Raw genomic sequence first — 27,053 nt, forward strand, 5'->3', positions numbered from 1 at the left:
TCTCCCTAGCTGTACAACTGGAGAACCAAGCACAAATACAGTATGTAAGAATGCTCTCTATGGAGCTTCGGTAGAAGCACACCAGCAGTCTCTCACTCAGATTGTTCTTCTTTAAAAGTCTGAGGTAATAAATTCTCTGCTGGGCCTTCTTCACCAGAGTAGTGGTATGTGCGCTCCAAGTCATGCCCTGATCGATAGCTACTCCCAAAAACCTGAATTCCGCCACCCTCTCCACCCGTTCCCCGTTGATATACAAGGGCTGAATGTCCGCCTTTTTTTCCTGTAATCCACCACCAATTCCTTGGTCTTAGCCGTATTAAGAGCCAGATTGTTCTCTCCACACCAAACACAGAGCCGCTCCACCTCGTCCCGATAGGCGGACTCATCCCCTCCTGAAATGAGCCCTACCACCGTAGTGTCATCAGCAAACTTGATGATTTTGTTGCTGGAATAGATGGCTGTACAGTCATACGTATAGAGAGTGTAGAGCAGGGGACTCAACACACAACCCTGTGGTGAGCCGGTGTTAAGGTTAAGGCGAAGCCTCCTCCTCCCCCTCCCCAGGCGCGCAAGGCTAAAGAGGAAGCCAAGGCAGCGAACGGGATGGATCGCGCTCGCTGCCCTGGCTTCCTCTTTAGCCTTGCGAAGCCTCCCCCCCCCCCCCTGGAGAGGCGCGCAAGTCTAAAGAGGAAGCCAGAGCAGCGAACGGGATGGATCGCGCTCGCTGCCCTGCCTTCCTCTTTAGCCTTGCGAAGCCTCCCCCCCCCTGCCAGAGACGCGGCAGCCCGTGGGACGAGGCGGGCGGCCTGCGGGGTCGCGCCGGTGGGGGACCTCCGGAGGCGGCCTCTCTGCTCACCACCTCCTTCGTGCTGAAAGGCGACGCGGCACACAACCAGGCGATGGTGCACTGGACGGGCAAGAACTGCGGCTACGCGGGCCACATGAGGAGGTCTGGCGGGCCGGATTCGGCCCGCGGGCCTTGTGTTTGACACCCGTGACCTAGACGGTCAATGGAGCAAGCACACAGGTCATCTCATCACAGTTTCCCCCACTGTCACAAGATAAAACTTATTTGCGCTCAGATTTTTGTTATTGACATTTCCTTGTTGATGCTGGGCATTTTGGGAACTACACTGTCCACAATGTTGCCTTGTGCATGCTTGGGAATGTCCAGGGCCTCAGACTGTGACCAGGCTTAAATGAATCTTACCCAGATTTGTTTTACTATACAGTCATACCTCTTGTTGAGTTTGCTTCACGTTGTGGCTTTTCAGGTTGCAAATGCGGCAAACCCGGAAGTGTATACTTCCAGGTTTTGCCGCATGCACAGAAGTGTTCTGCACACTTTGCGCATGCACAGAAACGCCCTATCGCAGAAGTGCTGCTCTAGTTGCGGACTTTTCAGGGTGTGAACAGCACCCCAGAACGGATCGTGTCTGCAACTAGAGGTACCACTGTATCTTAAAACACAGAGAAAGGCGAAGTTCAGTCTGAATTCATATTGTTTGTCATTAGTGCTTATTTATTATACAGGTTTAAAGCTGGCACCAGTTAATGTATAACTTGTTTCCATTTTACACATGCCTTTTCACTTAAAAATAACATTTCCCACCCAGCAATGTCTTATCAGTACAATGCTAGTTCTGTCCATTTACATAATACTCCCAGAATTATTTCTTGTTGTTTTTACAGTAGCACTGTGACATATGGTCCAGAAACGTTGCAAAAAGAAGTGTTTTTCTTTTGCAAAAGAAGCATTTCCTGCCAGAAGATATGCTTGTTTTTTTGTTTCGTTTCTCCTTGTGTTGTAACAGTGTTACAGAAATTGTTTAGCTTTTCAAATTGTTTCATTTAATAAAAAATTAGTCTTTTCCATTCTTCCACCAAATCATTTTCAAGATGTTCCAGAAGACAAAAGAGAAGCCACATTGGCAGAGTTTACATTATGACATCGTAACTACAAAAGATTTGAAATAAAACCATTCCTCAAGGCAGAACATTTAATTTATTTTCTTTTGAATGAGTTACTTGTTTATGAAGATTAACTAAATGGCTAAAGCTAGACCGCTGCAGCCAAGAAAAATTGATTTACTGTAGCCTGTTTGTGTTTTCATTTTGTATTCTGTGGAATTATGTTGGTTTTAATTTATTTAGATGGGATCAAGGCTTTTTTTCCATCGGGAACTCAGTTCTAGCACTTCTCAGGTGGACACCACTGACATTATAAGAGAACAAGGGAGGAGTTCATGGTGATTTCTGGCACCTTTCTTTCTAGAAAAATAGCATTGGATGGGTTCCTCCCCCACTCTAAAAGCATGACTGTGCTTGGGAAATATAATACAAAATTTAGTATTTTAAACTCGCAATGTTATTTTCCAAAGAGGTTTCTATGATATATTGTCCTTTGATAGTTGCCTGAGAGAGTTGGTGTATGTGAGCCATGTGAACACACACAGACATGCATACTTCACTTATGTACAAAACCATTTTGTTCCAATGAAAAGGCATTGGTTCTGTGCCAGTCGAGGGAAACAGTACGCTTCAAGATAAAGACCATGTTTAAAACCTTGGCTATGGTAAACTGAGTGAGTGATTTGTAACTGTGTTTCATGAACGTTGTATTTGAGCACATGTGATTATGTGGAGTTGGACACAACAGTCCTAGTTGGAAGCTACCTGATTTTTAATGATGTATTGCATAAGGACCTAGTGAGGAGCAGTTAAACGAAACATTCCTGGACGTGCACCTGGAGACATAACTGCTAAAAGGGATATGACTGATGAAGCGGGTATAGAGGGAAGGCAATATGAAGAGTAAGAACATCACAATTGCCTTCCTCTCATTCAGCGCTCTGATTCAAACATGGCCTGTTGGATAGAACTCTCTCTAAGTAGAGTTTATAGCCAACTGTGCAATTAGCCATAATAATATCCTAGAGCAATAAATTATTGCTAGGTTACAAATATATCGAATCATTCATTCATTATTCATATAAAGAAGATCTGTAAAAAAAGTAAAAGGGTAAAGTACCCCTGGACGGTTAAGTCCAGTCAAAGGTGACTATGGGGTGCAGCGCTCATCTCGCTTTTCAGACCAAGGGAGCTGGTGTTTGTCTACAGACAGCTTTCTGGGTCATGTGGCCAGCATGACTAGACCTTTTGATGCAATGGGACACCGTGACGAGTGCCAGAGCACATGGAAATGCCGTTTACCTTCCCGCTGTAGCAGTACCTATTTATCTACTTTCACTGATGTGCTTTCAAACTGCTAGGTTGGCAGAAGCTGGGACAGAGCAGTGGGAGTTCACCCCATTGCGGGGATTCGAACTGCCAACCTTCTGATCAGCAAACCCAAGTAGTTTAGACCATCAATCAGTAATCTTCCCACTATTCATTCTCTTTTCACATTTCATAATGTAGTGATTAGAATATTCGAATGAGTTAAAGGAGACTGGGTTGATATCTGCACTGAGCCATGACGCTCACTAGTTTTTAGACTAGTCAGTCTCCTAGCTGAACCAAGCTCACAGGGTTGTGTGGATGAAAATGAGTAGGAAGAACATTTACACTACCATGACCTACTTGAGGAAAGGGTGGCATATACTGACATACATTTAAAAATGTTACAAACCTCTATCGTGTTCTCCCTTAGTTGCCTTTAGGTAAAGGTAAAGGGACCCCTGATCATTAGGTCCAGTCATGGCCGACTCTGGGGTTGCGGCGCTCATCTCACTTTACTGGCTGAGGGAGCCAGTGTACAGCTTCCGGGTCATGTGGCCAGCATGACTAAGCCGCTTCTGGCGAACCAGAGCAGCGCACGGAAACGCCATTTACCTTCCCGCCAGAGCGGTACCTATTTATCTACTTGCACTGGCATGCTTTCGAACTGCTAGGTTGGCAGGAGCTGGGACACAGCAATGGGAGCTCACCCCATTGTGGGGATTCGAACCGCCGACCTTCTGATCGGCAAGTCCTAGGCTCTATGATTTAACCCACAGTGCCACCTGCATCCCTAGTTGCCTTTACAAAATACAAAAATAAAAGCAGGCTTCTTAATTCTTTATTCCTAGGAATAATACTGTATCTCTTCTCCAACTTAAAAATGTTATTTTTAAAAAGACGTTGCAATCAGAATTGTGCATTGTACCACAAAAGTGCATGCACCATCATTGGTATATCTAATAGGTTATGGCACTTGCTGTTTCCTTCTCATTCCCATTCCTGATCATGTCTAACACTAAAATTGATTTTTTTTCACTGTAGTGGCATGCTGAGCAGCTGTTTTCAGTGAGCCTTCTGTTATAACCTAAAGATCTCGTTCCCTAAGTGGTTACACCCATTTTGAATCTATGGGCTATGATTCCCCCCCCCCCTCGAGTAGCATGGCACAACACTGTGCACTCAGGCTGATTCTCACCTGTCTTTTTATGTTCCAGTTACTCAGTATGGGGAGACCTTTGTGGTGTAACCCTAAGCACATTTCCTAAGAAATGTCTTGCCCTGAGTTCAGTGGTATTTCCTCTTTAGTATGTGTAGGACTCTACCTCACTGGAGGTCGACAATCAGACTGGACAGCCGTCTGTTGAAAATGCTCCAGCTTCTTGCAGAGTTTGGACCAGATGGCTGGCAAGGAACCCTCCAGTTCTAGGATGAGAAACATTGATTTACAGGATTTGAAAGTAAGGTTCAAGCAACAGAAGTGCTAACATAAAATGAGAACTGTTTCACTGTCATTCCAGTTAACAAAACTCTCACCAGTGTGTCTTATTAAGAATTGCAGTAGGCCAAAAGGCTGGGCAGCATTAATGATGAAGATAGCAAATAGAAAATGTATATGTACTCGGTTATGTTCTGCTGAGCCTCAGCTTGTTGTTTTGGTTCCAAATAGTATACAACACTGTATCCATAAATAAGTTTGGTTTTTTAACTTCTGGTTTAGATGAATCTGATTTTTTAAAACGCATGGCTTTTGGTACAAAATGCCAAATAATTAAAACCGGTGTTCCCAGAGTGTTTCTTTTTATCTCAGCATGCAGGCGACCCACATAGGTCCAGTTGACCTTGCTGTAACCTGACTAGTTGCTTATTCTGGAGCTGTTCCGACAGGGGTCTTGTAACACATCAGCATGCTGTTTTAAATGGCCCCAGATGACCAGGTCAGTTCTGGGTTGACCGGAAGACAATGTGATTCTGATCTTGTTCCCTTCTGGTTGACCTGAGAGAGGTCTAGGTCAGCTGGACCTCTTGCTCTGTTGAATCCCCCACCCCACCCCATTCATTCACAAAAGGACACAGTTAATCCTGAGTGCAAACTGATTTAGCCTTGATTCTGGAGCCATTGCCTCATTAGATCTGTCTTGGATCACTTCCAGCCATTTGGTACAGGGGGTTGCCAGAGAAAAGAGATGGGTGGGGTTAGGCACACAATTATTTAGTGGTTAATTCATCAGGTTCGCTGGTAGGGATGAATGGTAACTAGCCAGCTCAGCAGGGGAGCCTCTTTGCTGTGTCTTGTGATACCTGCCTGCTTAAGTGTTTATAGCAGAATAAAGGCATGTTGTGTTACAACACTGTGTGTTTTCTAACTAGCAGTGTGCCTCCTAGCCAGTCTTAATTGGTGTCTTATGCCCAGACAGATGAAGTCTGTGTTGCCTTTCTTTCCAATGACTATGTTTGTGTGATTGTGTGTGTCCTAAATTAAACTTGTGTACGCTTTCAGAAAACACTTGAAAAGTTAAATTCATACAGAAGCCCTTTCTTCCAATTTTAAATGAAGTGGGCTATTGTGAAGGCTCTCTCCTGGGGCCACTTAAATAACAAATTAATATTTGTATACTGTGCAAGCAGGCAAGATTACGTTGAGAAGGGGGTGGGGTCGAGAAAACAAAGCACAAGTTCCAGTTAAGAGGAGGACTAATTGCCTACCCAAGATGTTAATAAAGTCTCTCAAAAGTGACCTTTTTTAATGGCTCCTCCTTTGATCAGAGTACTTGCATGGTCCTCATCAGTGAAACATCTGAGCATCTGGCAATCATTAGTGTACTCTTATCTCCCCCCCCCCCATGCACCTTCCCCATATCCCTGTGAGGTATGGAAGCACAGTTATGTCATTTTACAGACAACGATCTGAAGCAAAGATTATGTTAAGGCCATGTTGCAATTCTATATTTGAGCCAGCAGTAGATAGCAGAGGTGGATGTTTCATATGTTCACAAGCAAACGTGTTTCTTTCTGGAAACGGGCATCTCTTGTGCAACGCTGTCCACCAATTAAAACATTTTTAGTTGATTACTCATCTCTGCCTTTTAACTAATTACTCAGCCACTAAATCAGTAGCATTTGGATACATTTGTATCTTAACACCGGTAATACAGTTGCGACTTGACTTCGAGGAGCCACTCATAGAACGCAGTGTACATAGTAGCCTTTTTTGAGGTTTTTAAAGACTTTGGTGATTTTTGAAGCTTTTCCAAAACTTCTTTTGCAGCCATTTGGTAGTTAAGCTTTTAAAACTTTTTTTGGGGGGGTTTGGATTTTGGGTTGGGGTGTTTGGAATTCAAGGACTTGGTGTTGGGAAGGGGTTTGCAAGAATCTGGAAGCTTGTGTTTTTTTCCCTGCATTTTTATGATTTTCTGTGACCATTGGGCCATTCTGCTGTTTTTTAAAAAAATTCTGGGTTTGAATTTCTGTGTGCTGGGTGGCTGGGGGAACAGTTGGGGAGGGGTTTGCAAGAATCTGGAATCTTGTGGTTTTTTCTGCATTTTTATGATTTTCTGTGACCATTGGGCCACTCTGCTGTTTTTTTAAAAGAATTCTGGGTTTGAATTTTTGAAATGCTCTTTACAGTATGTGTGACTTTGAAGAGCACTTAATAAACTCTTGTTGTACCAAATTTGGCTTTGTTTGGACTTTTTTTGACCATAGGAATGCACTAATTGATTTTCAATGCATTCCTATGGGAAACCGTGCTTCGCAAGACGAAAAATTCGCTAGACGAAAAAATTCGCGGAATGAATTAATTTCGTCTTGCGAGGCACCACTGTATCTACTTGCACTTTGCCATGCTTTCGAACTGCTAGGTTGGCAGGAGCAGGGACCGAGCAACGGGAGCTCACCCCATTGTAGGGATTCGAACCGCCGACCTTCTGATCGGTTTAACCCACAGTGCCACCCGCGTCCCATCCAAATTATAGTAGCTATTTCTAAATTTGCACCTATACATATAAATTAGCACATGCCAATATAATATAAATCTAGGACCTTTTTATGTCCTGTTTTTTGGTGTATGTGATGCAGTTCTTCGTTTTGAATGTAGAATCAGGGGCCACCCTATTTGTAACAAGAAAATAAAAATTCTAGCTTACCATACAGGACTCTTGTAAGGACTACTGAAATAATGCACTTGAAGTGTTCTAAGCGTTTGAAATGAGCTTTATTAGTGCGGAGAGACTCCAGGCTAGTTGGATCTCCTTTTTTCTTTTTCTCTTCAAAAACTAGCTGGGAAAAGGTGTGTGGTTGTTGTTAAACAAATGGAAATAAGAAACCGTTGCTGATCCACTGTAAATAACCCAGAGATCTACTAGTAGATCCCAATCCACTGTCTCCCCCTCCCTAAGCTATATAAATACTGTGCTATTATTATGTTATTCAGTAACGCTTCCTTTAAACTCTTTAATAGACTGCTTTGATTTCCCTTTATTTGTATATTCCTTTAAACCCATGTCACACATGAGCAACAAACTAGCAGCTAAACTCCTAGGAGTAAGTAGACACATGTCGAAAATATGACATAGGTAAGCTTTGATTTGAATAATGCCACGGCTTATCATTTTGGATGGATGCCAGAAACGTTTCTGTCTTTAAACACTTTCAGTACTCTTTAGTCTGAACCGTTTTTGGCACTGTCCACAGTGACTTCCATGAGGTTAGCAAATAATGGCAAATGTGGCGGAGTATAGTAGGTTTCTTACTATGACAACCATAATGATCACCATGGACTATGCCTGCCACTCTTTTGTGTGGCGGCATGAAATGAGTGCAGACTTAAATCTCAGGTCAGAGAACTTTGAGTGCCTTCTTTTGCAGAGTTTTTCCACATTAGGCATTTAGTGTGTAATTTCCATGCTTTGTTCACTTACATTTTTCAGAGCATCCATACAATACTGTCATCCTGCATTTTGCCTGTAGTTCTGTCTTTTCACAGACCATAGAAAAGCCCACTTTTCTTCTTCTTTATATGATCAGCACAATCTCCACAATTACAGATGCTTTTAGCACTGCTCATCTATCTTTTTAAAGGAATGGGGGTTCAACATGTACAAGGAAGTATCAAAGAGGTGAATCTACCACAGCTCAGCACACATTCATTATAACCCTTTTCCATTGTGATCTTTTATCACTTTATTCATTTTAATTATATTTTAAGGACTGCTAAAAACCTATTTGGGATATATCTATATCAATTAAACGGAAGAATGTTATAGCGCTATCCAGTGGAGAGTGGTCCATTAGGGCGAATGCCCCACCATCCTCAGTCTGTCAGCCAGCCGTCATCTGCCTGCCTTCCAGGGGGGATGGCACTGGCTGCCAGATTCCTCTTCCTTAATCTGAGTTGCTGTTAAAGAATTCAGCAGGTTAGGAGGATGGGGGCAAACCTAGAATCAGGTGGCTCCACCTGTAATTGGCTCTCACTCCACACATGTATTACACTACAGTGGTACCTCGGGTTACAGATGCTTCAGGTTACATACCCTTCAGGTTACAGACTCCGCTAACCCAGAAATAGTACCTCGGGTTAAGAACTTTGCTTCAGGATGAGAACAGAAATCATGCTCCGGTGGCGCGGCGGCAGCGGGAGGCCCCATTAGTTAAAGTGGTACCTCAGGTTAAGAACTGTTTCAGTTTAAGAATGGACCTCCAGAACGAATTAAGTTCTTAACCAGAGGTACCACTGTATAACACTATTTAAAAAAGAAAAGTGGAAAAGCTCATTTCTGATCACCACCATTCTTAGCATCACCACTAATAGCAGTGTCAGCGACTGAGAAGGATGTTTTTCCCAACTTTCTTTTTTAAATTTTGTTAGGAATCTTGGGAAACCAATTAATATTAGTGCTATAAGTCACTAATAAGGAGGCAGCCCAGGGTATTATTCCTCCATACACTCCTCTGCTGTGGGAGTAACCAAACCTGGCATACAGACTGATTGCCTCTTAAAGCCGAAGTCCGACTTTGCCAGTAATGCTTCTTTTCTTCTGTAATCCTGGTCTAAGGACTCATCTTGACCATGCTGGTGAGTTTTCTACCATTGAAGCACTGTAGTGTTAATTACAGCACATAACAAGTTTTGGGTCGCCTTATGATACATGCAAACATACAGAACAGGAGAAGTGTTGGCTTTCCCTAAGCTCTTTTCATATGAAGCAATTGCCTTTCCCTTGAGACCTGGGCTAAGTGAACATTCTATATCATTAAAGGGGGGGGAATGATGTTTCAATACAGCTTTACAAACAGCAGGCAGTGAGTCTGCTTTCCCCTTTATCTGCAGCATTGGAAATGCCTCTTACAAGTCACTCGTGCCAATCATCTCCCTGCACTTCTTAACCTCTGGAGAGGCTATTACTAAGACTTCTATTGAAGAGAATGGGAATGAATGTTTACCTGAAAGAAAGAAAGAAAAAGAAAACCCAGCATTTCTGAGCCAGAAGAGCCTCAGGTGTAAACTGCACAGCTTGTGAAGTATGCAGCTAGTGTCTGAAAAAAAATCAAAATCCAGATCAAGGTTTAACAAATTGTACGCTGCCATACTGTATGTAAACAATCGTGTTTGGGTTGGAATGTGATCAAAGTGCTCGCACTCTGAAATGCCTGAAAAATGAGCAGGTCAATGCCTGGAAAACGTAAAACGCCTAAATGAAAATTTTGTTTTGGAGAGTGATTAGCAGCTGGCCTTCTCCCAAGCCCCACCTGCTCTGCTGCGTTTCTGACTGAAATGTCAGGCAAGAAATGGGACCACCGCCAATAAGTAGCAGTCTGTGTTTTCGAAACTCAACAATACTAACATTTACACAAGGAGGGAGGATTCTGATTTAAAATAATTAAGAGCCCGGATACAAAAGTTACTGTCAATCTTTACTCCAACTCCTTCACGTTGGGCACTTTTTGATGTGACATATTATTGTGTTCCTTTACTTTTGCTATCGGCAACATTTTGCAAAAAAAACCCCCCAAACCAATCCCACTATATCCCCTCCTCGAAAAAAAAGTTGTATTCTACTGCATGCTTCAAGTAACCTCATGGCTTCAAAAAGCTGGCTTTTTAATGAACATATTCAGTGTGATGGCACCTTAAAGAACACACCACATGGTAGCTCTAACTCTACAAACCATGGAAAATCTGAGCTAGTCTTCCAGATTCCGTGGCAACAATCGCCATCTTCTAAACCACAGCAGGCCTCATTGTTAACTAATCCTTGGTTAATGCAGTTTTGTGATTACATCTGTGGTGAACCTTTTGGCTTTTCTGCTGGATGCTAATAAACATTCTTCTTGTTTGCAGCCATTAGAATCATAGAATCATAGAATCATAGAGTTGGAAGAGACCACAAGGGCCATCGAGTCCAACCCCCTGCCAAGCAGGAAACACCATCAGAGCACTCCTGACATATGGTTGTCAAGCCTCTGCTTAAAGACCTCCAAAGAAGGAGACTCCACCACACTCCTTGGCAGCAAATTCCACTGTCGAACAGCTCTTACTGTCAGGAAGTTCTTCCTAATGTTTAGGTGGAATCTTCTTTCTTGTAGTTTGGATCCATTGCTCCGTGTTCGCTTCTCTGGAGCAGCAGAAAACAACCTTTCTCCCTCCTCTATGTGACATCCTTTTATATATTTGAACATGGCTATCATATCACCCCTTAACCTCCTCTTCTCCAGGCTAAACATGCCCAGCTCCCTTAGCCGTTCCTCATAAGGCATCGTTTCCAGGCCTTTGACCATTTTGGTTGCCCTCCTCTGGACACGTTCCAGTTTGTCAGTGTCCTTCTTGAATTGTGGTGCCCAGAACTGGACACAGTACTCCAGGTGTGGTCTGACCAGAGCAGAATACAGTGGCACTATTACTTCCCTTGATCTAGATGCTATACTCCTATTGATGCAGCCCAGAATTGCATTGGCTTTTTTAGCTGCCGCGTCACACTGTTGGCTCATGTCAAGTTTGTGGTCAACCAAGACTCCTAGATCCTTTTCACATGTACTGCTCTCAAGCCAGGTGTCACCCATCTTGTATTTGTGCCTCTCATTTTTTTTGCCCAAGTGCAATACTTTACATTTCTCCCTGTTAAAATTCATTTTGTTTGTTTTTGCCCAGTTCTCTAATCTGTCAAGGTCGTTTTGAAGTGTGATCCTGTCCTCTGGGGTGTTAGCCACCCCTCCCAGTTTGGTGTCATCTGCAAATTTGATCAGGATGCCCTTGAGTCCATCATCCAAGTCGTTGATAAAGATGTTAAATAAGACCGGGCCCAAGACAGAACCCTGTGGCACCCCACTAGTCACTCTTCTCCAGGATGAAGAGGAACCATTGATGAGCACCCTTTGGGTTCGGTCAGTCAGCCAGTTACAAATCCACTGAGTGGTAGCAGAGTCAAGACCGCATTTTACCAGCTTCTTTACAAGAATATCATGGGGCACCTTGTCAAATGCCTTACTGAAATCAAGGTAGGCTATATCCACTGAGTTCCCTTCATCTACCAGGCTTGTAATTCTGTCAAAAAATGAGATCAGGTTAGTCTGACATGACTTATTTTTCAGAAATCCATGCTGACTATTGGTGATCACAGCATTCCTTTCTAGGTGCTCACAGACTGTTTGCTTAATGATCTGCTCCAGAATCTTCCCTGCTATTGATGTCAGACTGACTGGGCGGTAATTATTTGGGTCCTCTCTTTTCCCCTTTTTGAAAATAGGGACAACATTTGCCCTCCTCCAGTCTGCCGGGACTTCGCCTGTTCTCCAGGATTTCTCGAAGATGACTGCCAGTGGTTCTGAGATCACATCTGCCAGTTCTTTTAATACTCTTGGATGCAGTTCATCTGGCCCTGGAGACTTGAATACATCTAAACTAGCCAAATATTCTTGTACTGTCTCCTTAGTTATTCTGGGCTGTGTTTCCTTTGCTGAATCATTTGCTCCAAATTCTTCAGGTCGGGCATTGTTTTCTTTATCGGAGAAGACTGAGGCAAAGAAGGCATTGAGGAGTTCAGCCCTTTCTGTGTCCCCTGTTTGCATTTCACCATCTTCTCCTCTGAGTGACCCCACTGTTTCTTTGTTCTTCCTTTTGCTACGAACATACCCATAAAAGCCTTTTTTGTTGCTTTTAACCTCTCTAGCAAGCCTGAGTTCATTCTGTGCTTTAGCTTTTCTGACTTTGTGTCTACACGTGCTGGCTATTTGTTTGAATTCCTCTTTGGTGGTTTCCCCCCTTTTCCATTTTTTGTACACATCCTTTTTTAATCTTAATTCAGTTAAAAGTTCTTTAGATAGCCACCCTGGCTTCTTTAGGCACCTTCCATGTTTCCGTCTCATTGGTATTGCCTGACGTTGTGCTTTTACTATCTCCCTCTTAACAAACTCCCAGCCATCATGAACTCCCTTTCCTTTTAGTATTGCTGTCCATGGGATCTCACCCAGCACTTCCCTAAGTTTTATGAAGTCGGCTTTCTTAAAGTCAAGAAATTGAGTCCTAGTATGCTTGGCTGCTCCTTTCCGCTGTATAGTAAACTTCAGAAGAGCATGATCACTCGCGCCTAATGATCCTTCCACTTCTACCCCACTAACCAGGTCATCAACATTGGTTAGGACCAGATCTAAAATGGCTGTTCCTCTTGTTGCTTCTCCCACTTTCTGGACAATGAAGTTGTCTGCAAGGCCAGTGAGGAATCTGTTTGACCTTATGCTCTTGGCTGAGTTTGACGTCCAACAAATATCCGGGTAATTGAAGTCCCCCATTACTACTATCTCCCTTCCTTTTGCATGCTTGGCCATCTGTTCCAGGAAGGCATCATCTATGTCCTCCGTTTGGCTTGGGGGTCTATAGTAAACTCCCACAATGAGGTCTCTGTTATTCTTCTCTCTCTTAATTTTGACCCAAATGCTCTCACATTGGCTTTGAGGTTCTAAATCTTGGATCTCTTCACAGGTATACACATCCCTGACATATAACGCCACTCCTCCTCCTTTCTTGTCTGGTCTGTTTCTCTGAAATAGATTGTATCCCCCCATTATTATTCTGATAGCTAATGAAATTCAGTGATTAGAATCACTCATCCCACATCTATGTTAGAAACAGTAAATTATGTGCAAAAGAAACCTCTTCCTCAATGCTCTTACTGCAGCATATTCTCCATAGCCTAAACAAGAAGTTTCTAGGAAATGCTTATGCCTGTATTTTAGCAATGTCCAGTGGGAAGAAGTTTCACAAAAGTGCAACAGATCCTGCAAGACATTTTCACACATTACAGAAACAAAAGGAGTCCTGCATTTCCACTGCAGGTTAGCCTTGTCTTTTTTATAATGCTGGAAAGACATCAATTTGGCACTCCACCAGCCCCCACCTGCCTGTTTTCTTACAACCCACCCAGGGGTTAGCTATGTGTGTGTCAGATTCCTCCTCCTTAGCCTCCCTGTAGAACTGAGCAGGGAGGAAGATGGAGGCAACACTAGAATTAGTTGGCTTTGCCTGTCATTGGTTCAGACTCCACCTCTGATTGGCCTCTGTGTCTTCTGGACCACCAGTCCCAAGAGGCACAAGCCGGCACAGTGAATTTATGACCAGGAATCACTGCCTCTGAATGTAAGCCACAAGGGAACAACAGCCATTCAATTAAAAATATTGTTTCACAACATTGCACAGGGTCATATTAAAATATTTGGCTTTCTATAATGGATATTTCCATCTATGTTTATGATCAGAGGAGAATTGAAATGGAAAACATATATTTGAACCAGTACAATTGTCTATCTATCTATTGTGTGATTTCAAATAAAGTACATGATTTAGACCTGGGATACATTACATGGTAGGTATGTTTCAATATCAACTCTCCACAAATTCAGGCTTCAGTGCATGTTGTAAGCAGTGGAAAAATGTGTTAAATTGCTCAGTGTACCCTAGGTAGACAAATGTCCAAACAGGCAAGATAATGAAAATTCAAGAGGAAATCCAGTTAAGCTCCTGTTAAGTTCTCCTTTGGCTGGAGAACACGATGGAGCCATGACCATGATCAACTAGTATTTCTGTGAATCTGTTTCCAACCTTATCTGGAATAACTTTATGTGGTTAGAAACAATAAATCTTTGGAAGTACATTCAAATATAATCATGTGTGCAGTGCTTTTTTCTTAAAAAATGTTTAAGGGTACTCTCATTTTCTTACTCATATTGAAATACTGCCTTTCAATGAGGCCACACTTAGATTCACAAAATGTTTAGGGGTATGTGTATCCCTGCATCCCCCTGAAAAAAGCACTGCATGTGTGAGATAATAATGTACTGGAAATTTTTTAATGAAAGTTAGGAATATGATATATACAATGTGGTGTCTGCACGACACAGATGTGTGTTAAAACCAGTTTGTAGTTTTCTCTCTATCCTACACACTCCCACACACAAACTGGGCAATGCTGTTACTTTTGTCTAGATTTCTTGTGTGAAACTTTAGGTAAGTCAGTTGTATATTTTTCAGTAGATCTAACCTTGAACACTATTTCAGAAAATGCAGTACTAACATCCAACTGGAGGAGACTTTAGCAGCCTCTATCTTAACTCAGCTGTCAAAAAGATAAATTTTCCTCATTCCAAAATCTCTTTTATCATTTATCACTTCGATATTCTCAGCTCACGTTACCTACAAACAGAACTATGTATGATAAGAGTATATTTGTTGAATTGCTATTGGGGATATTTCTAGAGAAAAATAACTGAATGTTGCCAATATTCATTTATCTTTAAAATACCATTTAAGAGAGAGAGAGAAATGCAAGAAATCTCAGGATAGGGAAAGCCACAGAGAACTTGGTGAAGTTCATCCCCTGTGGTGAATATCCAGAGGGGACAGTTGGGCTAGTCTGCTGTGAAAACAGCAAAGCGTCATAAAGACTAAGAAATTGTGTAATAATCTATTGTGGACTTGAGTCCACTTTTTCAGTGTCATCCACAGTTGGTTTAAATATGGGTGTTAGCTTTTACCTTAGTTTTGTGGCAACTTTGATTGATTTGCAGAAGAGGGTGCTAAAAGTCTCTGCTCTCTATTCTTATGGCTTTTTATCCTAAATCTTGACTTGGACCAAACTGTCCTTCAGTTAGAGGTCACCTTCAAATACAGCACTGTCTCCCTCTATGACAGAGAACACATGGCCCCTACATGAAATAATCTTCAACCTGTGGGCTGTTTGTGGTCACAGCAGGAATTAGTGAATTATACTTAATACTAATTCATGCACAAGACCAGATGAAGGTCAAGACAGTCCTGCTTTGCAGAAGAGGGGTTGGAAATTTCATAATATGAACAGGGCACAATCCTTTCCTCAGTTCCTGACATTTCTGAGTTGTAATCAAAGGTTATAGGCTAAAAAATACCAGTGTGCCAAAGGTATAAACATTGTACAGTGACACTATGGCCAAGACCCAGAAAAAGCAGTTGGTATATGGAAATGATTCCTCTCTCCCCAAATCTGTTTTGGAAGCCCCAGAACAAGCCATAGCTCATTATTTTAGACACCATAAAGTAATCAAATACTTTAACCTCCTTACAACCTAACCCATAACATCAGATTTTGGTCTTGTGTGCCAAACATTATGTTATCTTTAGCGCTGGTGTGGAAGCTGCTGCCTCATTCCTTCCCACATTGCTTAGAAAATCTCTGAGGTGGTGTCGTAGGATTCTGTCATTCCTTCCCACAACAGTTTCACACCTAATGGGAAGGAGCCATGACGTGAGCTCTACCACATGACCTATATATGGGGATGTTACTTAGCTGTGTGGTAAGGACAGCTCTGCAACAGCTCCTAAGCCAATATCAGGAAGGGCCAAAGTTTTGGAAATGTAGAATGTATTTTGGAACTCTGCGAAGTAAAGGTCTTCTGCAGTTGTGGAAATATCATTCCAGGGGTCCTTGTTTGCTTGAACTTGACATACAGAATAAAGAATTCTTGCTAGTGAATTATTCCAGGGCATGAGGAGGAGGCAGTTTATTAGGTATGTTACCTTCTTGATGTTCAAAAGATCTCATGCATCCATGCTTCTTTTGTAGACCGCTGTAGAGGATTGTTATTCCTCCTAGTATTATCTGATGCACAGCTGAGCTTTGCCACTGGGCTCCCTTTAAAGCAAATGGCATAAAATTCACACTGCATATGGACTGTTGCTTTGTTCTTAGTCAACTAGAAAAAGTTTTTCTAAACCTCTTATATGTCTTGGCAACTCAGATTTGTACAGACCTTTAAATGGTTGGGGGTATTTTGGTGGCCAGTGCTTTAATGAATGGACCTGGTTGCACCAACTTTTATAGTACTGTATACACACTTAAGAATCAATGATGTTAGGAAAGTTAAGTTGAGAAAATAAAATGTGCATGTACTTCCAAAGTGGGAGTATTTAAAACTTTGTTCAGAGCTGCATAGTTTTGGCAGGCTGCCTGAATTAACTGTAAGAACTTCCTTTGAAGCCTCAGAACAGAAGCTCAGCGACAACTCCATAGAAAGAACGGCTGAATTTAATGTAACATGGAGAGGCAAGCTCAAAACAGAAAAAGCAGCACCTTTACATTTCTGTCAAAAAAAGAAGTGACAAAGGGAGGAAAAAGTCTGAATTAAAGTGTTGTAATTTCACAATTTACTGCCACAGAGATTGCATTTTTTAGTCCCTGCCAATCACAGATCTGAGGAGAACAATTTGTCTGTATTGTTCATTTCATGTCATCAGTCCCCTTTTCTGTATCACACATCAATCAACATGTCCTTTCATTTCCATCATATGGTATCATTCAGTGTTCGTTTCTTCCTATTTTCTGCCAAGTAATTTTACTGTGCTATAGCTCACAGCAGAAGATTAGGAGCAACTCATTTTGGTGCATACGTCTTTACACTAGAAAACTCACAGATACTATTAAAACTTCCATGCATAAATGGAACCTTAGTACAGTAAGCACTGATTTACTTTTGGTATAGGGGGGTGGAAAGACTTCTAAAAAGTGTGTGTTTGTGTAGCTTTATGGAGAAGCACACTTATTCTTTGTTCCATAAAATTGTGGGATTTATTTTTCCTAGACCCATCAGACCCACCAACCATAACAAAGTACATGAGAAATACATTTGAAAAATAAAGATCTCTGAGCTGAGTACGCTAACTTGCCCCAGCTATTGAGCAGCCCGGGGCTGCATGTCATAAGCATGCCATGCTCCCCAGTCAGGTATTTTTTCCCAATCCCTAGGTGCTTGTGAGGTAGAGCTGCCATATGTCTGGAATTTCCTGGATATAGCCGGGTTTTGGCTGTTATAAACAGTGTCCAGGCTGAAATCGCTTAAATGTCCGGGGAAAGCCAGACGTATGGCAACCAATGTTGGCACTCTAGATTTTGGTGAATTTTCTTTTAAAATAGCTCAAAAACTTCAATTATTTTTGAGTTTTTGCAAGAAAAAGCTCAACAACACTGGGCAAAACTCAGTAACTTTGGTGTCTGGATTTACACTTCTTGAAATATGGCAACCCTATGTGAGGACATATCCGAGGGCACAGGATTTTGTGGACCTGGCTTTCCATGGGTTCACCCCCAGAGGCCTTTTTTGTGACCAAGGGAACCTCTGCAGCTTCCCTTGCTCTGCCATGAGTGCTCCAATGGCGGCAGAGGGGAAAAGCAAGTGTGTGCATGGCATGTTGGGGGCAGATTGAGAGAAGTCAAAGCTGTCCTGTTTTCTGTGACCCCTCTGACAACAGGCCCACTCTGGAGCTGGTGTACTGCCACGGGTTGGCCCTTACCTGCCTTCGTTGGTCTGCCCTGTCTCAGACGTGAGTTAATAGCATTTTCTAGAACAGCAAAATCCTCCCCATTACTTGATATTATGATCATGTCATTACACTGTATGTAAGCTTTTTGTACCTGTAGGGACAGCGCATTGTCAGGAGCATCTTGAAGAGCACATGGTGCCTCTGAATTGATGCAGACATCACCATCAGTGCAAATTTCCCAAGTCTAGACAAGCCCTCAGGTTGTTTCAATGCACTGCAATTTCTCTGTGGAAAATCTCCCTTCACTGTCAGACACCCATTGTACAGGAGACATTCAGTCTGCAAATTATCTGTTTCCCCTCGAAACCATTGCACCGCAAAACAGTGTGACAACAACCAGATAGCCTGACAGGGTTTTGCTCTCTGTGTTCGTTAACTGATGGAGGTTGTGTTTGGTAAGATGCTGTTTATTGTCACTGGATTGCTCTGGCTATGGGAACGGAAGGTTACAGGCTGTATTTTATGAGGCCCAGCATGGGTTGTGTTGCATGCATGTATGTGTGTGTGTAATACAGAATATATCTTCTTTCTTTCTTTTTTCCTAGTAAAACTTGGGTTTGCTGTTTCCTAAGGAAGCACTTTGCCATTTAAAAATTCCCTTTAAAACATGTTTACAACCACTCCTTTGCCCTGTTTCAATATTCATGAAATGAACACAGTCAATATTTTCCCCAAAACAAAACAAAACACTGGACTTTCTTTTAATCAAGATGATTCATTAACAGGTGGTTGTGAAGTGGGATCGGGTTTGCATTAAGATCTGTAGGGTAGCAAATTTCCAAACAATACAAAGGCTAAGATCCATAGAGCACTTACACCAAGACGGTCCTGCTGAATTTAATGGAACTATTTCACGTGGCTGCCTCAATCATTAATTAAAAGCTTTGGGGCCACATAGCTAGTACAGTTGCTGTTAAGTTGTGGGTGAACATATCAGACGACACAGCTATTCTTCAAACCGCTCTTGTTTATTCACAGGCCAGGACAGAACTGAACTGAAGGGCTCCGTCAGTCTTCTTATATAGAGCTCCAGTACCACGTTACTGTAACAACTTTCTAAAACTATCCAATCACTGAACGTCACTTTCGATCCTTCATTTGCATAACTATCTACAGTATCCATCCAATTACTGAACGTCACTTTCGATCCTTTATTTGCATAACTATCTACAGTATCCATCCAATCACTGAACGTCACTTTCGATCCTTTATTTGCATAACTATCTACAGTATCCCCCTGCTGGCCCAGGGTGAGAACTTCAATACATAACAGTTGCTGCTATTGTTTTCTAGAGCATCATCTATGTGTTGCTTTAAGGTAACATCAACAAAAAAGCGAGATCCACCCTGAGTGATTTGCAAACTAATTCTGATGGCAAGTGAACAAATGAAGGAATGGAATGGAATGGAAAGGAAAGGAAGAAAAAAGAAAAAAAAGGGAGTGGTACAGTTAGAATGGGATGGGTATTTGCAAATTACTTTATAGATAACTCACAAATAGATCCCTATTTAGATACAAAAATGAACTGTGTTTGGGGCAGATTTCCTGCAAACAGGAGAACCTGGAAAGCTTCAGTATTGTAAGGTTTCAGGATATTTTTATATGCTGCAGTGAAAACCCCAGGCTTAGTGTGTTGTACACATAAGGATATTCTGCTCACCTGCTCCTGCTTCCTTCGGTTCTGCTTATGAAATTCAAAGAGTTCTCTAAAGTACTGATAGGGATATCAATCACATTCCATATTAGGTTACTAGCAAAAGAGAGCCATTAGCTTTAATATGTAATAACTGTGCCATGAAGATAATAACATAAAATCCAAGAAATGCAATTTAGAAAGGCTTTCTGCTCCAGCCTTGTGACTTCAGAAAATCTTTTATAATCCTATCCCCAGAGTCACAGAAAATCTTGTTTGCGGTATTCTTTCAACTTTGTTGGGGGCGTCTTACTGCATCTCAGGCTCATCATCTGTCTCAGTCTCTCCCCATATAGGCCTGCAAAAGCAGATAGCACTTAAATATATATTTTATTTAATTTATTTACAATATATATATATATATATATATATATATATATATATATATATATATATATATATATAGGTTTTGGTGTCTTCGGGTGTCTTCTATCACTCAAGATATCCCTCAAGTAATTAATGAACAAAAGAAGAAAAGGCACATTAACCTAGGAACTTCCTCTCTGCCCAGAACGTTGGAGGCTATACACCACACCCCCTCAACAGTATTTATAGGAACTCAAACACTGAGATCCTGCTCTGTTCTAGTAACAAGAAGCCGAAAGCACCAGCCTGAAGATGACGAGTGAGACCTCGTCGAAACGTCGCCTAGACACCCCAACTCTTACACGGGAAGACACCCGAAGACACCAAAACCTACATTCCTGTACCCGTGAAAATCTACGAAAGCATATATATATATATATATATATATATATATATATATATATATATATATATATATATATATATGAAGCCACCCAATAACATTTGTTCTCTGGGTGCCTGTGAGCACGAAATGATTAAAAAATACAATTAAAAGCATAACATCACAAAATAGAAATTTGTAGCAGAAAAAAATCCAGTGTACAAAACAATGAAAGCAGGTAACTCTCACATACAGGGGTCACATAACAGTGGTTCAGAACACTAACAACACAGGTTCTTAGGGCACGTCACACCCAAGATGCTAACACTAAGAAGCTCCTCTCCCTGGTAGCCAGCCATTTCACTTCTCTTAATGGGGGCACATAGAGTGGGGCCTCTGAAGAGGATCTCACATGGTACAGTGATGTTACCTTGCCCATATTTTTAATGGGACTCTCTCCCATTGATGTACTTCTATATCTGGGATTATGTCTGTGACTCTCTCCATGTCATCATCATAAACTGCACTGTTGAGTTTCACATGCTTCTCATTTTGCAATGGGCTGTCAGATGCAGAAAACATTTTGTGTTCTTATCCACCCTCTGTATGCTTAAGTGGGAATTTAGCCAAAGCAACAATAAGTTGCTGTTAAAGGTAGGCTTTTATCTATCACATATTTTTTTTAATCCGTGCAGATTAAATTTGATCATGCATTTAACATAACGTCTAGCTTGGCTCATAGAAGCTATAAGTGCTTATCACTACAGTAGTAATTTTAAAAAATTGAATTACAGAATTGTAGCTTCAGAATCTTAACTGGACTTTATTCCACAGTTGCTCTTTCATAGCCTGTAACTATTATCTGGGGAATTTGTTGCACTAACAGTTACTCCAGCTCTGTTTTTAATCAGCTGGAATGAAATATTGATGTAACCATTTAAGATCTGAAATCATTAACTGCAAACAATGGGATCCTTCTGCTCTCAGCTATATCAGCTACAGTAGTTTAAATATGGAGTAAGTTTACTGTAGCCACTAAAGTACTTAACTACTGATGCGTGATGCAATTTTGGACCTTAGTTTCCATCTGTGGTGACGTTTTTGTCCACCTAGAATGAATAGCTATTGCTTAACATCAAAGATAACAACAAGAAGAAAAATATACATGAGCATGCACACTTGGACAAATTAAAAACTAGGTGGCAGCTGTTCAAGGGGTCGGGGAACTTGGTCTAAGACGATTACACACTTCAGGATAATACAGTGGTACCTCTGGTTACGAACTTAATTCGTTCCAGAGGACTGTTCTTAACCTGAAACCGTTCTTAATCTGAGGTACCACTTTAGCTAATGGGGCCTCTCGCTGCCGCCATGCTGCTGGTGCACGATTTCTGTTCTCATCATGAGGTAAAGTTCTTAACCCGAGGTACTACTTCCGGGTTAGCAGAGTCTGTAACCCGAAGTGTTTGTAACCCGAGGTACCACTGTAGATAGTTTTTGATGACCACACTACCGTGATTACCCGTGGACTGAACAGATAGAATAAGAACTGCAAGATCACACAAAGGACCAGGATTCTGCTTTTCACGGTGGTCAACGAAATGCCTCTTAGCCATGCATGAAAAAAATTCTTTGTACGCAGTTTATGGATTTCTGACAAATATTGCCTGTATGTGTGGAAGTTCCATTCTGTTATCCAGACTTTGGCTGCAATCCTAACCCAATTTTTCTGGAAGTAAACTCATCTGAATTCAGGTAGTCCTGACTAGGATTGCTGTTAAGTTTTTTTTTGGCCTATCCTTTTAGAAAGCCCTCTCATAGCTAAACTACACATTACACTTAATTGTACTGTGCTGCTACGTGTCTAGTTTTTCTTTAATTACAGGCATATTGAGACTGCAGGACAGAGGGGGCTGACTTTAGGCAAAACCTGTGCAGCTGTAAGGCTTCAAAAGGAAGCTCCCCTTGGCAGCACCTTATCTTTTCCCTTACATGCTTTGGTTTGGGTTTGTTTGATTTACATGTGCGGAAAAATATCAGGGTAGCAAATAGAAAATATAGATCCTACTCTAGGAATTATGGCATTGTAAAGATTCACTGTGGCCCAATCCCATCACTGACCCATGAATTCTGAAGTATGTGTGTATATATTCAATGGATAGTTAGATATGTTGTTGTTTAGTCGTTTAGTCGTGTCCGACTCTTTGTGACCCCATGGACCAGAGCACGCCAGGCACTCCTGTCTTCCACTGCCTCCCGCAGCTTGGTCAAACTCATGCTGGCAGCTTCGAGAACACTGTCCAACCATCTCGTCCTCTGTCATCCCCTTCTCCTTGTGCCCTCAACCTTTCCCAACATCAGGGTCTTTTCCAAGGAGTTTTATCTTCTCATGAGGTGGCCAAAATATTGGAGTCTCAGCTTCAGGACCTGTCCTTCCAGTGAGCACTCAGGGCTGATTTCCTTAAGAATGGATAGGTTTGATCTTCTTGCAGTCCAGGGGTCTCTCAAGAGTCTCCTCCAGCACCATAATTCAAAAGCATCAATTCTTCGGCGACCAGCCGTCTTTATGGGTCCAGCTCTCACTTCCATATATCACTACTGATAGTTGAGCAAATAATTGGTTTTAGTTAAGCAAATAATTGGTTTTTGTCAAAATCTAGAAATGGTAGATGGTAAAAGGCAAATGTCTTTGGTTTTCTGTTCAGATGTGACCTGTAATTCAAATAATTATAATCCAGTGTATCCCTGTGTGTGCGTTGTTGTTGTTTACTGCACCAAAGAATATGGTTTTGCAATACAATATAATAGAAAAAGAGAAAATCAATACCTACCTTAAATGGGTCCAACAGTCCAGTCCTGTACAGATTTAGGTGCATCAAATTCTGCAGTTGGATCAGGTTGCATTTTTTCTAGTGAGCATAGATGGTTGTATCCCATTTTCTTCCCCTATCTCACACACTTCCTGCGTAGGTTATGCGCATACAGATTGTGTGAACAGTTCCTTTGGAGCATAGATATGCCTACTCTAAAATTCACTTGTTTGCTAACATAAAGGGGGAAATACATAGAAAACATGAAATAATATTCTTTGCAGGGCAGGTGATTCTGATTTTCCACGTCAGTTTCCACATGCATCTTAGACAGCAAGAACAAACTGACTTGACCTTCACAGCCCTTTTGTTCAATTATTTTAAAATCTCAGTGTGTTTCTATTGCAAAAGGGGAACCATTCTGTGGTTAATTTATCACCTGTGGTTTTCCATAACTGTTTCTCAAAGCCTCCTGGGGTAACTGTTTGTTTCACATATCAAAGGAAGTGAGATAAAATCTTGTTATGGTTTTATGTTTGTATTAAAATTTCTATTAACTCTCTTCCACAAGTGCAGCTTTAGATTAATTAGTTCTTCAAAGACCTTGAAAAGGTATTAATAAAAAAAAATGGCTGGAGGAGAAAGGAGGTGTATTTCTCTAGATTTTATACTTTTCTTTTTCTTAAAGAAAAAATGCAATAGAAAATTAAGTATTTGAGGGGAATAGTAGCCACTGCCTGTTGTAATCTGTGCCTTTATGAAAATGTGGGGACTGTTACCTAGATCAAGAGTGAGGCACAGTTCCAAATACTACCTAGCTCAGAATCTGAGGAATTTTCTACTAAAGCATTAGGAAATCTCTGTTTTTTATTTATTTAGGCTGTAACCCTACACTTTGTTTCCTAAGCACTGTAGGATTTACTTCAGAGTAGACATGGATATAATTGCACTCCCGCCAAACAGGCTCCTACCAAACTAACTTACAGGCAAGATAGTAAGTTACAATAAAAATGCAACATCATAAAAATGAAAGCATAAAGTATCATAAAAATAACTCGTGTGGCCTCAGGTTAATTTCTGATCCCTTCAGCTGTGCCGGCAAATGAAGATACCGGTTTGCATATGGCACAAATTGTATTCTCTTTTGCAAGTGAGGCAGAAGGTGGATGCACAAATAGCATGCCAGAAAGTCTTGCTGGCATCCCTACATGTACCGTATTTTTCGCTCTATAGGATGCACCCGACCATAGGACGCGCATTGTTTTAGAGGGGGAGAACAAGAAAAAAATAACTCTCCCCATCTCTGCTCAGCGTCCCTTCAGCGAAGCGACAGGAGAAACGGAGCCCCTTCGATTTCTCCTCCCGCTTCGCTGAAGGGGTGCTGCGCAGCTCTCCCTCTCTGCCGAAGCTCTCCTGGCTTCAGCAAAAGGAACCCGAAGCCTCCGGAGTGCAGTGGGAGCGCTCCCTCTGTGCTTTGGAGGCTTTGCGTGGCTATCGCTGAAGCCAAGGAGCCTGCATTCACTCCATAGGACGCACACACATTTCCCCTTAATTTTTGGAGAGGAAAAAGTGCGTCCTATAGAGCGAAAAATACGGTACTTTATGAGAAAAGTGTTAGCGATGGGGGAAAAATGCAGCAGTTGTGTTTCCTTGATGGTAATTCAAAATGGAAACAAAGGTTCACATGAATGCAGCATTCTTTACATCCTGTATGTGAGACAGGGCTGTATTTATCTATAAAAAATATTTATATACTGCCAGCTCATATAAAATAACAAGGTAGGTAAAGGTAAAGGGACCCCTGACCATTAGGTCCAGTCGTGGCTGCCTCTGGGGTTGTGGTGCACATCTTGCTATATTGGCCGAGGGAGCCAGCGTACAGCTTCCGGGTCATGTGGCCAGCATGACTAAGCCACTTCTGGCGAACCAGAGCAGCGCACGGAAGCGCCGTTTACCTTTCTGCTGGAGCGGTACCTATTTATCTACTTGCACTTTGACGTGCTTTCAAACTGCTAGGTTGGCAGGAGCAGGGACCGAGCAGCGGGAACTCACCCCGTCGCAGGGATTCGAACTGCCGGCCTTCTGAATGGCAAGTCCTAGGCTCTGTGGTTTAACCCACAGCGCCACCCGTGTCCCTGTTTATTGATATGTGTGTCTTAATGATGAAAATGTAAGCCTTATTTATTAGATTTGTATGTGTTTCTGCTGCTGCTGCTCTCATTCCAGACAGGAGAAGTTTCTTTTGTTTTGTTTCTCTCTCTCTTCTCTCTCTCTCTCTCTCTCTCTGAAGTGTTCTCAGTATACTCCTCTGTATGTTTATGCTATATACCTGTTGGCTTATATGTTGTTCTGGTTTTATTGTACTTTTATTTTGAAATAAAACACAAAGCGCCTGGGACAAGGCTTCCATCTTTCACTTCTCAGGTTTTGATTTTGCATTACCTTATGTTCAGGTTTCAAGGAAATTGGGTGTTTTCTCCTGTGAGCTACTCTGAATTGGAGCGAATTTGATTGTATGTAATAGCTCCATTACTTGGGCAGCATATGACAAACCAATCAAGACAACCCCCTTGGTGGTCTGCAGTTTCTCCCAGCTCACTACAAAGATTTTTTTTTTTAAAAAAAAGCGTGCACACACACATTCGGCGTGATCAGGTGAAAGGTCTTTCTCCACAGAAACATTTACACTCCCACCCATATGAAATATATCCTGTGCTTATCTGGGCAGAAATGGTCATGAAATTAACCTTTAATCATACTATTTGGAGGCCATTGTGCATTGTGACGAAGGTGTAGCATAATTTTTGATAGTGTTAGGGTCCTTTATTACAATTGCGAGCTATTTCAGAGTGCTGGGGAAAGTCCATTACTATATGGATTGAAATAAAGGCTTTTAGTTTTAAGTGGAAAACACCTGCTGATATCAATATTAGACTCTAATTGCAGACTACAGTTACATCTTATGGGAAAGAGTTTTAACACCTCTTAGCTCTGTAAATGCTCTCTTCAGAACGGGGCGGGGCCTGACAGGCCTCACTAGGACAGTTGTTACTGCCGGAGAGGCACAGAGTGTTTTTAAAATGTTTTTAAAAATTTTCTTTGGATTTTTTGTATGTGGGGGGTGGGGGTGGGATGGATGTTTGGTTGGGCTTGGGGAATTATTATTTTTTTTATTTTGATGTTTTTGTAATTTTTACATTTTTTTTGTTTGTATTGTTTTATTGGTTTTGTTTGTTTGTTTAAGGTGTTATTTTGTTTTTAGGGGGAGGGTTCAGGGCTGCCGGGGAGTGGGCCCCAGCCCACAAAATGGCTGGGGCATGTTCCACAGGGGGGGATGCACTGGGACAACCGATCTCAGTGATCACGGGTAGGAGGAGGAGTTACGCTAAGACCAGACCATGTCATTACAGAGGAGGCAGGTTTAGTCGTTGTCTGAGGACTATCCCTGCCTCCGGGTCTGGTCCTGTCCGGATGGATACTAGAATCAGCAAGGGATACCCACGTGACCTGAAGGTGCTGCTGTGCAATGCCAGGTCAATGATTCGTAAGACCACTGCCATCCATGACTTGATCATGGATGGAGGATTTGACCTGGCATGTGTGACAGAGACTTGGTTGGATGAAGCAGATGGGCCTGTCCTTGCCGCTGCTTGTCCACCAGGTTTCTCTTACGCACAGCAACCCAGGTCACGTGGGCGGGGAGGGGGGGTTGCAGTGATTTTTAGGAAGTCATTAGTTTGCACCAGGCGTCCTATTGGGAAGACCCAGTTTTCTGAGTGCATGTTCTGGAAGTTGGGCAATAG

At 41.9% G+C, this 27,053-nt stretch overlaps 1 protein-coding gene across 4 annotated transcripts in view; it reads left to right on the forward strand.

Moving 5' to 3' along the window:
* The window catches only part of KIF26B (kinesin family member 26B), a 299,877-nt gene that overhangs the window by 43,690 nt on the left and 229,134 nt on the right, over nucleotides 1-27,053 (forward strand). The window contains exon 1 of one of the 4 annotated variants that reach the window (XM_081187998.1): nucleotides 20,743-20,855. The exons of the other annotated variants lie outside the window; for them this stretch is intronic. Coding sequence (XP_081044124.1) covers nucleotides 20,853-20,855 — 3 coding nt within the window. The 5' untranslated portion in view covers nucleotides 20,743-20,852. Of the gene's footprint in view, nucleotides 1-20,742; nucleotides 20,856-27,053 lie in introns of those variants that run through there. 4 annotated transcript variants of the gene reach the window in all.

This window comes from Podarcis bocagei (genome assembly GCF_964188305.1).
Source record: "Podarcis bocagei genome assembly, chromosome: 3".
NCBI lineage: Eukaryota > Metazoa > Chordata > Lepidosauria > Squamata > Lacertidae > Podarcis > Podarcis bocagei.